At 38.3% G+C, this 14,576-nt stretch overlaps 1 protein-coding gene across 5 annotated transcripts in view; it reads left to right on the forward strand.

Moving 5' to 3' along the window:
* LOC116732693 (phosphatidylinositol-binding clathrin assembly protein) overlaps positions 1-14,576 on the forward strand; it is a 101,562-nt gene that overhangs the window by 54,938 nt on the left and 32,048 nt on the right. For 3 of the 5 annotated variants that reach the window (XM_032583015.1, XM_032583020.1, XM_032583018.1), the window contains exons 6-9: positions 77-188; positions 2,130-2,236; positions 7,212-7,253; positions 14,411-14,496. In XM_032583015.1, the coding sequence (XP_032438906.1) occupies positions 77-188; positions 2,130-2,236; positions 7,212-7,253; positions 14,411-14,496 (347 nt within the window). Of the gene's footprint in view, positions 1-76; positions 189-2,129; positions 2,237-7,211; positions 7,254-9,793; positions 9,815-14,410; positions 14,497-14,576 lie in introns of all 5 variants that reach the window. The other 2 variants (XM_032583016.1, XM_032583019.1) reach the window with 2 other exon arrangements.

Below are 14,576 nucleotides of genomic sequence, written 5' to 3' on the forward strand. Positions count from 1 at the left end.
TCTCTGTGGCTGATATCATCCTTCCATGACCAGTCTGGTGATGGCACCTTCATCTTCTCTCTCCTCCTCCCTGCAGGCCAATCCTAACGAGCTGACCAATGGAGTGATCAACTCGGCCTTCATGCTGCTCTTCAAAGACTCCATAAGGCTCTTTGCTGCGTACAATGAAGGAGTCATCAACCTGTTGGGTAGCACATGTCCTTTTCATACAAACATTTCACGCTAATGGAATGGAAATTGTCACAGTAGTTTGTAGTTATCAGCTATCAATCTTTCCAGAGGTTCTGGATCTTTTTAACATGAAACGATGGGGAAAAACAAAAGTTCAGCCTGTTGAAAAGTAGTCCAATCATGTTGAAGTTATGGTTCCCAGTTACATTTTTTTGGAAAGATTTTCAGGGTTTCGTCATCTGCACTTCATAATCTGGAGAAATCTCTGCAGTCCTCCCACATGTCGATCTCAGAAATCTGCCTTCAGGCAGCGCTGCGTGAAAAGTAGCCCATATTTCTGTAGTATATGTTCTATATCTGGGGGACACTTTCCAGAAAAGCTGCTACACATTAAGAGTTAAACTGATTCAGTGTCAATGAAGTTTAAAAAAAACCCCAACAGGGATACAACTAACAATCATTTTAGTAAACAATGATTCTGTCGATTAATCGACAGATTAATTGATTATTTACGAGAATTGAATGTAGAATAATTAATCAACAAAAAACAGTAATTTTATTGGTTAATGGACAAAATGATTGTTGGGCAAAAATTGGCACATTCCACAAATTTTTCACGTAAGCCTTTTTTATACAATATTAGAAATACATTTAAAGATGCAAATAAATAATTAAATTCCTTTTTTAATTTAAAAAAAATATCATTTTATTGCCTAAAATGCAACAGCATAGCATTCCTTTACTGATCGCTTCATCAAAGGATGCATCTGTAGCTAAATGAATACTTCTGTCATTAACATGTGAAAATCTTGACCTGATTGACCTAACATTAGTGCAGTTCAAGGCTGATCTGGTTGTTGTTATTTTTGGATCCACCAATTAGTACTTTGATAGGAAAAGATGCTTAAAAGGAAATTTTGCAGAACCACCTGAGGAGTTGTGGATAGAACATATTTACAGGGTTTTTTTCTTTCTTAATGCAAAATGTATATATAACTTTTTTATTTTTAAATATAGTTTTGGCTTAATTACCGTTAACGTAATTACTGTTCTTTCAGCAAATGGACCTTTTTTTTTTTTGGCCTTGTATACTTTAGTTAACGATTAATCAATTACTAAATTAGTAGGCAATCATTTCAAAAATCAATTAATCACGATTAATCGTTTCCACCTTAATCATATCTAAACTCCTCTGAGCTTTTTTAAGATAGAACAAGGTAAATTAAAGAAAAGTTCTCTCTGTTGGACGGGTGATGTGTTCAAACCAAACACAATCATTCTTTATAAACTATTTTCCCCACATTTTCTTAGTTACAACTGCAAACTTTGACGTCTTTTTTGGGGGAGATTTCACTTGATGAACCTACCGATTGTAACAAAGAGGCTCACGAAAGGGAAGCTGATCTCAGCTGATGGGGAAGATGGATGGAGGCTGCAAAAGGCTCACCTAAACATCCAGCCAGATACAGCTGCAATATATTGATCTAGATCAAAGCATATTCATGGTTAAGATTTTCCTTCTTGAAGGGAAAAAAATGACAATCGTTCAGCCCTTTCCCTCCTACCTCACAATTATATGCTACATTCTGTCGAGAATGTAGCATATAATTGTACATTCTCGACAGAATTTGGATTTTATTTGTCACATAAAATCCAAATAAACGATGTTAAAGTTTGCGGTTGTAGCATAAGTACGACTGCTTTTGCAAGGCAATGTAGCGTTCAGTGGTGTAATGGGTTATTGTAATGACACCTTTAGTACTGGAGGATGTGTAATTTAGGGTAACTGGCCATGTGTTCAGTCATGCAGATGCTGCTGTCTAACAGATATGTAAACACCAGCACACACGCACAGAAGCTCTTAACGTTTTGTCTCTTCCTCATGTAAAAACTTTTTCATTTTTGCTCAGTTTTAATCTTTCTCGACTGTCTGTGTTTGTTTGTTTTTTCTCCTGTAGAGAAATACTTTGACATGAAGAAGAATCAGTGTAAAGACGCTCTCGACATCTACAAGAAATTTCTTTACAGGATGACAAAGCTGTCGGAGTTCCTCAAAGTGGCTGAGGTACACAAGCTCACAGACGAACCTGCAGAGAGGGACGCACAGATTCTCTTTTTCCGATACAGATTTAGCGTCAGCTGATACCGTTCTGATACAGACAAAACATTGCTGCTTTGACTTAAGACGTTTCTTTTTTTACTTAAGAAAACATGCTGAATTACGCATTTATTTGCTAACTCTGCCCAGCACAGCACACTTTCATGCACCGATAGCTTCCGAAGCTTGATCGAACATGTAAAAACAACTTTAATTTGGCTGCGTTAGTGCAATTAGAAGAATAACCACCAATGTGAAATAAATAACAAACTTAAAACTTTGAATAAGCACCTATTGACTATCTTGTCGACCTATTGACAAGATAGTCAATAGGTTGACTATCATGGTCGAACATGTAAAAAGTAAACTTCAACAAGCCTTCTTTCAAATGGTTCTTTCTGACTGAACCATTTGAGTGCTAACTATAATGTAAAATAAACAATAAAGCATAAAATTAGGCTGAATAAATCTCTTCTGGATCGGGCACATTGTCACCAAGGCTCGATCTGGAATTTTTTCCAATATCCAGACCAACACAGGTATTAATGCCGGATTGATGCAAATCTGTTTAAACAGGTTTACTTTTCAGGGTTTTTGGGTTGTTTTTGTAGATTCTTAATTTTAAATCACTGTCTGTAAATCTCCTAGCTACACCGTGTTCCAAATTATTATGCAAATTGGATTTAAGTGTCATAAAGATTAAATTTCGTGTTGTGCTATTAAATTTATAGATGGTATTGTGTGTCAGGGCTCTGAATCACTATAATTAATTTCAGAGAGCTGGGTTGATTAGTTTGTCTGCTGTGCTCAAAGGAAATCTACTTAAGAAGGATGTTCCACATTATTAAGCAGGCCACAGGTTTCAAACAATATGGGAAAGAGAAAGGATCTTTCTGCTGACGAAAATCATCAGATAGTGTAGTGCCGTATGACAAGGTATGAAAACATTAGATATTTAATAAAAACTGAAGCGTTATCGTACTGTGAAGAGATTTGTGGCTGATTCAGAACAAAAATGAGTTTGTACAGATAAAGGCATAATGAGGAAGGTTTCTGTTAGACAAATTCATCGGATTAAGAGAGCAGCTGTTACAATGCCCTTAGAAAGCAGCAAACAGTTATTTGAAGCTGCTGGACCCTCTGGAACCTCAAGGTGGAGGATCCTCCAGAGGCTTGTGGTGCATGAACCTACTATTGGGCCCCTAACCAGAGCTCACAAGCAGAAACGGTGGCAGTGGGCCCTGCCGTACATGAAGATTCATTTTCAAACAGACTTGTTCACTGATGACTGCCGTGCAACCCTGGATGGTCCAGATGGACGCAGTAGTGGATTGGTGGTGGACGGCCACCACGTCCCAACATGGCTGTGACGTCAGCAAGGAGGTGGTGGAGTCATGCTTTGGGCTGAAATCATGGGGAGAGAATCATTGGTCAGCCCCTTCAGAGTCCCTGAAGGTTTGAAAATGACCTCAGCAAAGTATATGGACTTTCTGACTGATCACTTTCTTTCATGGTTCAAAAAGAAGAGCCAAACCTTCAGTAGCAAAATCATCTTCATGCATGACAATGCATCATCTCATGCTGCAAGGAATACCACTGTGTCACTGGCTGCTCTGGGCATAAAAGGGGAGAAACTCATAGTGTGGTCATCATCCTCCTCTGACCTCTGACCTCAACCCTATTGAGAACCTTTGGAGTTTCCTCAAGCAGAAGATCTGAGGGTGGAATGCAGTTCATATCCAACCAGCAGCTCTGGGAAGATATTCTGACATCCTGCAAAGAAATTCAAGCAGAAACTTTCCACAAACTCACAAGTTCAATGGATCAAGAATTGTGCAGGTGATATCAAAGAAGGGCTCCTATGTTAACATGTAACTTGGTCTGTTGAGATGTTTTTGATTGAAATAGCTTTTGATTTTAGTACATATGGCCACTTAATGCTGCACATTCACAGAATGACCATTTGCAGTTCTTTATAATCCATAAAATGTTTAGAAAATCTGCTGTGCATAATAATTTGGAACAGAGCATTTTGAGTTTTTATTTTTGAAAAAAAAACTGTTTTCATTGGGAGCTTTGTTCAGTAAAATTTGATTTATATTGTAATAGTTCATGACTTGAAAATTATACTGGCCATCATTTGCACTGACCATTTAAGAAAATCTGAGAAAATATCACTTGCATAATAATTTGGAACACGGTGTAAATGTAGATTCTTAGAAACCAGCTCTCCTAACCCAGATGTTCTCAAACGTTACTTTAATGTGTTAATTTTCACACGGCGGCTGCAGTTCTGCTCACTCAGCGTTGCTGAACCAAGCCATCCCCGACTTACTCCTCTGCCCCCACATTTAATACACACACACACCCCCACACGCACGCCCACACACACACACACACACACCCCCACACACACACACACACACACACACTCACACATAAATATATATTTAGACCAAAAATAACCATAAGATGGAGGACGTGGTTAGGCGCTCTGTTAGCTCCCTCCGCTTAATCCTCTCCTCTGCCTCGCTCCTCTTTTCTCCCTCTGACAAAGATGGATACCCGAGTGGCTCTCCTTCCCCCGGCGCCCACAGATCATCCCTCTCTCCGTCTCTCTATCTCTCTCCGCTGTGCCCCGTTCCGTCTCCGTCGTTTAAACAGACGGCGAAGGAAGCCGACGTGCATTTCAGACACGGAATGGGGAAACATTCCCATTTAAACGTCTTCGTCTTTTTACAATTACGTTTTAAGGACTTCCCCAGACGGCCATAGACTTAAAAAAATATGTTTATACGTCTCCAGTGTGAAGGAGCAAATTTTAATCTACAATGCGTTTTTTCCCCCCTCAATAAATGTGTTTTCATCTGATGCAATGACTTAGAAGTACTAAAGCATCAGCCGGTGGTACAGTAAACATTTTGTGTAGGTTTCATATACGCAAATTGACAACATGATGGGAAATGAAGTAGCTACAGATAGATAAGAAATACATTTCCATGGAGGAGTTATGATGCTGAAGAGAATTACAATTCTCACAACACAACAGACTGTCTTAAAATGACACGTTGACCGATTAGTGTTTTCCTAAACTGGATAATTATGGAAAAAGAAAAATATTTTACGTTTAATACGTTAAGAGATTACAATGTGAATTTCTATTAGGAAATAAGCACACAGACTTAGATTTAAATTGTGAATTTAAATTCGTGCAACTCTTGATACAAAAATAATAAAGAAAAAGCAAAGCATATACGACTAGTTTAAAACAAAATAAAATTGAGAATTACAACAACCCACTTTATCAAGGTGCTAGAAGCATTTCAACTTCAGTCAAAGCGCCACCAAAGAGATCAGTATTCATTTGTAGAACAGATGTCAATTTTGCCATATATGTGTTGGATTCTGTTTTGTGAGAATGTAGGTTGTCAGAATGCAGAATTTTAACGCTGGGCCAACTCTGAGTTATTGGCATTAATTGAGTCCTCGCTGTAAAAACATTAGATATTAAACATGTTTCTTAAAGTTGAGCAAATGTTACAATACCTGAATAGTAAACGAGGAAAAACACATTTTTGCTCAACATGTGGCTATCCCTTAAGAGACAAAGAGACTATCTGCTGTAAAAAGAGGGTAGAGAAAAAGAAATGTGAAAGTCAAAGTAATATATTGTGAGGAGGGATTAGTTCATTTAATATGTCTGTAGAGCTGTGTCACTGCGGGTCATCAAGTTCATCAAGCAGAGTTCTAGCAGGATACACGAAGCAGACAGCTGTGCACCGTCAAGCTCCCGACACTCAAAAGACATCCATAACTCTTGTGGCTAAAATGAGCTCAGCTCCACGTCCCTATTGGTCGTTCCAAAAACAGCTGCAGAGTTTGGTCTCCTCGGCTCGGTACGCACAGAACGGAAAAGGCTAGCTTTCCATGTTCTCAACACATTATTTGCCGAATTAGGGTCACAATATTCCAAAGTGACATTTATTACCAGAACCTATACCATATTTATCTTAGATTTACCACTTCAGTTTAGTGTTAAAATTATTCATTTTCAAAACTGTCAACCTCATTTATAAAAATGCAAATATGATTTAAATTAAATTTGACTTCATAATTGAACACCTTAGAATTGGGCCTCTGTCTCTTTAAGAAGCACCTGCTCTTTCTGAAACTGCGCCTTTAACGTCTTTACCAGTGTTGCTCTGAGAAGTAGCTCATATAATGAGCTCAGCTGTTGTTTGCTAATTGCTGCTGGCTAATCTGAAGGAGCTGAGTGCAGGAGTAGAGGGGGAGGGCTGTTCCGTAATGCGGAAGCTTGGAAACTGCAGCCGGGAGGAGGAGCTTGGTCTCGAAGGCAGCGCTAGGTCCATCGAGGCGTTTTGCGCAGCTGATTTCTTGCCATAGAGATTAAAAGAATCAAAGCAACACTCTGAGTATGTTTATGATGTGGGAATAACACTATAACATGATGTAAAGCTAAAAAAAAAACAATTATTTTACATAACATTGCCCCTTTAAACAAAGTTTTTGCTGAATCTTCTCAAGCATGGTTTTTACTTCCTGCTGAATAATCTCATATGAAAGCCAACTGGCTGGTTACGAGAAGGACATGACGTTGTTTATCTGTGTCCCAACAAGTCGACGTGTCACGTCAACCGTGAATTCCTAGAGTTCAGTGTCACTTTTAAGTGTTCCCACAGCATGGCTGCTCCGCCTTCAAGAGTTGGACATGTTTTCTCATCGTTCAGTCACTGCCGCCATTTCCTGTTGATGTCACACGCGTTTGCTTGTTTGTTTCTGTTGTTTTTTGGGGGTTTTTTGTTGACACATTGCCACTGCATGAGGTAATGATTCCCCTATGTTTTTTTGTTTTCCTCTCCATTTTATCCCCCCACCTATATTTCCCTCCCTATTTTTTATTTTATTTTTGTTTTGACGACAGCAAGTTGGAATAGATCAGGGTGACATCCCAGATCTCTCACAGGTCAGTGTACATGCCACCTTCCACCTCTCTATTCAACTCCAGTTCTTGTTTTCTGTCTTTCTCTTCCTTTTTGTTTTCATACTTTCAGCAATATATGTGGCTTCCTTTTTTCCCTCACTAACTCACCTTTTCTTTTTAACTTGTATTCCCTCTCAACCAACTCTTTTGTTCACCTTCCCGCCCATGTTTTCTTTTTGTTTTTATTTTGTTTAACCAGCCATCATGTTTGAAGGCCTCACTGTTGGATCTGCTTGAATATCCTTTCCTGCTTTCTCTCTCTTCCTAATTTCTTATCATAGATCCAGGTTGAAGTGTGTTAGTTTGGAGGTGTGATTGATCCAATGAGCAGAATTGATAAAAAGACTTGTTAGGTTGTTTGTTTTTTTTTTAAACCTGGGGCAAATGAAACCAGTGAGGTTGGCCTTGAAATTGGGAAAACAAAGATAATGAACAGAAGAAAAGGTTTTGTAAAAAAAAAGAAAACCTCTCTGCCTGGATAAGGAATGTGATTTGTTCTTTTAATCCTCAAAATGTTTTAATTTGCTTTTTATCCAGCTGTGAAAGTGTTTATCAAAGCTCCTTGAAGCAGGATTTATTATTTTTTTATTTCCGTTATGTTGTATTTGTTTACCTCACTTTGATTATTTTTTCTTGGTCAGATTCTCTCAGATAATGATAAATATTTGGTACTAAAACTTGTTTTAGTCATCTTTATTTAAAAAGTCCTTGGCTTTATGTGCTAGTTACATAAAAGAGCTGCAACCAGAGATTGTTTTGTTATTCATTGACCGTTGGTTGATTTAAATCATTCATTGAAAACTTTGCTCTGAGAACCTCATTAATTTCCTTTGTTGTCAGCCAGCAATTTAAAAATCATACATTTAGTTTTATAACGATGTCTGAAAACAAAAGCTTCCTATTTTTAAAGTTGTAACTACAGGAAGTTTGACCTTCACATGCACATCCGAGTACTGGTTAGGTAACTTTATATTATTTTTAAATGTTAACATTTTCAGCAAAGAAAACTAGGAAGTGATCATTTGTTCATTTTATAAATACAGTATTTATAGAATACTTTGTGTTTTTGGGTGTTGAGTTGAATTGAATAAATCTACAGATGTCCCTGTGCAGCTCAGACTTTTGGGAATGTTCCGGGTCAATAATACTCCCAGTCAATGGGGGGGGGCAAACACACAGCGGATACAGAAAACAACACGTCTGATCATTGGTAGGATAATATAAAAGTTATTTTTACAGTGATGAGGGTTTTTTTTATTTTCCCAGTGTGGGTAATTTTTATTCTTCTAAAAAGAAAAGACTAAATGAATATCAGTTGAGTTTATATTATTAACATAGTAGCAGCTAGCATGTCTAGCACTTCTAAAACTTTAATACCGTTCCACCTTCCTGCAATCTGCTGAAACTCTCGTACTAGAGGGGAGCCGATTGATCCAAAAATATTGATATCGATTAGTCGGCTTTAGTATCGAATCAATATTAGGCTGATTAAAGCAAACCTTTAGTTTCAGATTTCCTGTTATTTTATTTTTGTAATGTACTTTCTTAACTCTACTATAAAGTTTTTTGCTGTGATTTGCCCTCAAATTATAAGGTTTTGCACTTTTACTTTAGAAAATAATGCAAACAATTTTTTTTTCTAATTTTACTTATTATGTAAATGTTATTAAAGTATTTTCTAGAATATATGTAAAACTTGTCCTAAACAAAATAATCCAAAAGAAAAACGATTTTAAAGGCCTTCAGTTCCTTTTTAAAAAACTATGTTGGCCTTGAATATGTTAATCTCTGATCTTAAATTTTGTCGTGCCAGCGTTATTAGACATGTTTCATTTAAAAGTTCGTATATTTTGTTTTTCTCAAGTGACTTTTGCGTTTGGCAAAAGTTTGGGTCACACTCGGATGTCTTCATTGCGTTCTGTGGTTGAGGCTACAAGTAACTAGCTGCTAACATACCCCTGGTAGCTAGGTAGCTTTTTTACGTCTTTCATGGGTAGGTGGAAACTTTTTGCCAATAGCCTGTAGGAAATCCATTCATTTCTGGGGAGATATACGTCTTAAATTCCATTAATAACGGTCTTAAAACGTCTGGCATTGCGAATTGGTCAAACCTGCAGAAACCTTGATGTGCTAATTATTAACTTTATTTTCTTAGAGTCAGAAGCCAGCTCAGTTTATTGGTAATGATGTTAAATATGAGATGTTGAGTTTATATTAACCTTATTGAAAGGGGAAGAAATTTTAAAAATCTATAATTTTTCTGACTACTTTGTGTATTGCTATCATTATCACAACTTATTCATTCGTAGCCTTTTGATTCTTTTATTTTTCTGTCCAAGAATCAGAAATCTCTTTGTACATTGCAGATCTCAGTGAAACGTGTCCTTGACCACACATTTCCAAAGAGAAAAAAGCTGGTTAATGTGTACAGAGGAGAGTCAGTTTGTCTGAGGTCAGAGTTGAATAATCCTGTATTTGCAGTCAATAACGAGTGTTTTTTCTCCCCTCCCACTCTGTTGCAGAAGACTAAAGGATCATACATTGTAGGTGGTGGGTTGCAAACTGTACCGCTAAACCACTCCAACCTCCATAAAGGAAAATTCCGCCTTTAACCTAGGCCCTATTTTTCCCAATTTTAGTGTTTAAGGGGTCAAAAATCAACGTTGTGCAAGAATCCTATGGCCAGTTTGTCTGATTATTGCTTTACCATCATTCTACAGGCTAGTGGGCAAAGTCTTTGCCTTTTGCCTCTTATTGATTTTGGGATTTTTACATAACTTAAGGCAAACATTAAGAAGCAGCTTTGTTAATTTGTGTTTTGCAGTTTGGCTGGTTTGTTTCCAGATGTAAAACTTTTAAAGCCCGTCGGTTCTGGTTGTGTTGTATCAGTGATGATGATGAAACAACATAGAATGATTTGTGTTGTTCCTCTGTTGTAAAAAGAATTGTTTTTATGGAGGGTTTTTTAACTCAAGGGAAGCTGAGAGGCCAGTTTTTCCAGTTTGGGTTTCTACTTCCCGTTATTTTTGGGACGTTAATCACCATGTCTAAGATAACCATATGTGTTGAAGCTGTGGCTGTATTAGTGGCTGTGCCTCAACAGCTGATAATCTGTAATGAGAAGGATTTTACTGAGAGCGCTAACCAGTTCAGGAACCCCTTCAGTTCTGCTTCCTATGTTTTCTCTGCTTAGTTTGTAAAGGGTTCCTACTCAGCCTGGAAAGGCCTGGAGTTTGATTTAAACCTGGAGAAGTATGGAAATGTCAACTGGAGTAAAGGAAAGTACGAGAGTTTACCGAGACAGTTTACCCACATTGTTCAAAAACATCCATCTCTATTCCATCCATCTATCTGTATGTCAACAATCATCCATATTTCATCCATCTGTCCATCCTTACTAATCCATCCATCTCCAATTTATCCATCAATACTTTCTCCATCTATAATTCATCCATCCATTTGTTGTCCATCCAGCTGTATGTCATGCATCCTTTGTATTTCATCCATCCATTCACTTTTATCCATCCTTGTGTACTTCATCCATCCATCCAACCATATTTTTTATCTCCTACATCTTTCTTCCTTTGCATATTTAATCCAGCCATCCTTTCGTCCATCTATCGTTGTTCCTCTACTTATCCATCCATCTTTATTTTGAACTCCGTCCGTTCCTCTCTCCTTAAAGCGAGACCAACGTAGAAACGTCTACCATAGATAGGAAGTGATGGTGGAAAATGAAGCTTTGTCCTAATTGGATACACAGTAACTCTGGATTTTGTTTTTCACTGATTTCTCAGCTTCTCCCTGTTTCCATCGGTTTCTCTAAACACAATGTTTGACCAAACTACCGGCTGTAAACATTTAGGAATAAAACATTTAGGTGCGACGGTGGCTCACTAGGAAGAGCATGCATTTTTCAGTCTTAAAGTTGTGAGTCTGATTCCAGGTTTCACTTTACCCTAAGTACAGATCTGCATAATGGTGTATGAATGTGTGCATATGCGTGGTTGTGCTCTATATAAATCCAGTCCCTTTAGCATTCTGATGAGTCTTGATACTAACTTACCAAAAGATGAGAAATAATGGCGCCCAGGTGTAAATCTAGTGGAATTTTCCTTTAAGAACATGCATGAGGATCATAGTTTCTCTACTCGAGTGTGCAAGCATACATGCAACAGCTTGAGCATTTACAGGCATGACAATCCCCCTTTCTTATTTATTTTTATTTTTTTGGTCTCCCTCTCTACTGTACAATGGCCGACTCAGTTCATACGTGTGTGTTGGCATCAGGTGGATTGCTTGTAGCTGTCTCTCTCACACACACATGCACTCACCCACTCCAGCAGGTGTGACACAGACGGCAAAAGGCCACGGAAGCTCATGAATAGGAAATGAGGCTTCACTCCTGCTCCCCTCCGACTTCATCTGCATGAAGAAGTCTCTGCAGAAAGAGGGTTGTTTTTCTTTTTTCCCCCTCGTCACTCATCTAAATTCCATCCTCCTCCTTACACGGTGTTCATATCGTGTTTGTCATGCACGACAGCGCTGCTTCAGTGTGCTTGACAAGAATAGTGTCAAGCACACTGGTTACAGTAGGCCTGGTTATTACGGTGCAGTTATTGTCTTTTTTTTTTTTTTTTGTCTGACTTTTATCCATGCCTTCCAAAAGTTAAGCATACAACACTGGCTAAGCATTGGTCAGTGTCTGGTGAGATGATTTATATATGAGGATGTTAAAGGATATTTTCCATTATGCACTGATGAAGCAAACTGAATTTTACCCGAAAGTATGCGTATGTTTTATTTAGGTCGATTTAAATCAGTATTTCTGAAATGTAAGGGGCTAAGAGACATGTACATAAATAAAACTGAAATATTTATTTTCTTTTTCAGTAATACATCACACTTCACACTTCAGTGATGTATTACGGAATATAATACAGATACAAATCTGAAATCGTCATTGTATGAATCAAGGATGTGTGACCTCTACAACTTAAACAACCATTTTTACTCTCAATCCGGCCAAACAAAAACTCATTTAGAGACATTAATGTTGCACAACATTCTGAAAAATGACAGGTTGTAATTTTAGATAAATATCTACTAAAGGAAATGTTATTTGAAGCACATATAGTCCAACCCTAATGGCAAAAAAATCTGATTTAAAAGCATATTACTTGTACTTTTAGTGTTATTCTTTGTGGAAATTCAGTTCAGATATTGCAGGAATAAACTAGAAAAGCTAAGTCTGTTATTTCATCTAAATTTAGAAATATTAGCTATTTTCCTTTCTAAATTATTTTTAGCCATACTTATTAAAGCTGCACTACATTACCATGCCACCGTTATGACAGTTTGGTATGAAACAGATGATGTGTAAAAAAAAAATAATAAAAAATTGAGCTCCTCTGCCTGTGCTTATAGTGCCAACTAGAAACAACCAATCAGAACCAGGGGGCGGGTCTTGGTGCTGTCAATCACAATGTGCGATTCAGGTTAGTTAGCATAGCCACCAATGATGGTGGACCAATGGTTTTTCTGTAACAATAAGTTGTTTCTCTGCCACTAGCACATTTAGCATCGAGTTTATGAGGATGAGTGACAGCGAAGAGACCCGCCTCCTGGCTCTGATTGGTTGTTTTGGTCGAGAGCGGTACATTTCTTCACACTGCAATAGCAGCACAGGAAGGAGGTGTAGGAGCTCAATCTTTTGACAGATTATCTGTCTAGTAGCAAACTATCACAATGTGGTGACAGTTTTGACAAATATGTAGAAAACATATTCTTTTATAAAAATTACATACTGCACCTTAAAGAACCATTGTGGAAGGTCCAAAGAACAACTTGTGGCTCTGAACCCCTAGTGACTATTAAACAAGTTAAAATTAGCTTGTTTTTGTCTATGAAAATCAAAATGGCACCAAGTAAACTTCCTGTTATGCAATTGTTTTTACTCTCGTATTTCTGCTTCACTACCGATTTAACTTTTGCTTTTAAGTCAAAATATTAAGGTGAATTTGTGTACAAGTACTATGATATTTTTACTTGAGATAAAATTAGTAAAAAAAAAACAACAACATACTATCAAGTGAGCTTTTGTTTATTTTTACCTATTCAGACCAGTTGACCTCTTATAGCTCACGCCGCTGCCTCTTTAACAACCGGGCGACGTTTTTGGCAGGCTCCCATCACCTCGCCAGCCAGAGACCTCTGAGCACTTTATGCATTTGCGTGCAGGTCCACATCGCTGCCAGCAACATTCTTGTGGACAGAGAGGCAGACATGACGTTGTCATATTTGCGCAGTGGGAGAATTTCCCTTGTACATTTTCTTTTCTTTTTCTTTTTTTCAGCGAAACCAGAACCCAGCTCCTGCTGCCTTCCTTTCCCAACCCAGTGAATACATTTTTCTCCTCTGATTTCTCTCTTTTTGTCTTTTGACCGCTAATGAAGCACCTAACAACCACAGGGTAGATTGCCTAGCAGCGTCAGCTCTCCACCTGAATCTTATCTAGAGCTCCATAGCAACAATTCTCGGTAAACCCGTTCGCCGGCTGATTTTGATTGAGTCGTGTGCAGTGATGGGAGCTGTTTAGATTCCCCTCACTGCATCTGTTGGGGATTTTTTTTTTCTTTCTTGACAGGCAATTAGATAAAGTGAGTGAATGCTAGTTTCCAAGTACAACAGGTGAAAAGAGTGAGCATATTGAAACTAAATGCAGAGCAATCAACAAAAATGGAAGCAAAACAGAGAGGAAGAAATGGTGTGCTGTAGGTATCGTCGCCTTCTGCTCATGTGAAGTAAAGAGAAGGAAAATGAAAACCCTACTACTCCCTCCTTTTACTCCCCACCTTTTTCCTCACTCTTTGTTTCTCTACCTCCTCCTTTGTTCTCCTGCTAACAATGTGAGTGTTTGCTGCATGTTGCCATGGCTATTCTTGGAGCCTGATGCACTCCGTTACCTTCCTGAGAGGCCGACTAACTCTGGGTGCTGTGTTTGTGTGAGCACAACTCTGGGAGTGTGTGGGTGGGATTTTCTTCCCTTTTTTTTTTTTGCATTTTGAGAGAGAGTGAGAGAGAGCAGTGTTCTCCAGAAGCTGCTGCAGATAGGTGAACATCTCTGTTTTGTGTCTCAGGCCCCCAGCAGCCTCCTGGAGGCTTTGGAGCAGCACCTTGCCTCTCTGGAGGGCAAGAAGACGAAGGAGTTGAATGCAGACACAAGGTACGCGTTTCAGTCGCAAAGCACCCGAGTAGATTTAAAAGTCGAGGAAATTGTGGTCTAGTTTCTAGGCCTGTCGCAAT

This window comes from Xiphophorus hellerii, chromosome 14, assembly GCF_003331165.1.
Source record: "Xiphophorus hellerii strain 12219 chromosome 14, Xiphophorus_hellerii-4.1, whole genome shotgun sequence".
NCBI lineage: Eukaryota > Metazoa > Chordata > Actinopteri > Cyprinodontiformes > Poeciliidae > Xiphophorus > Xiphophorus hellerii.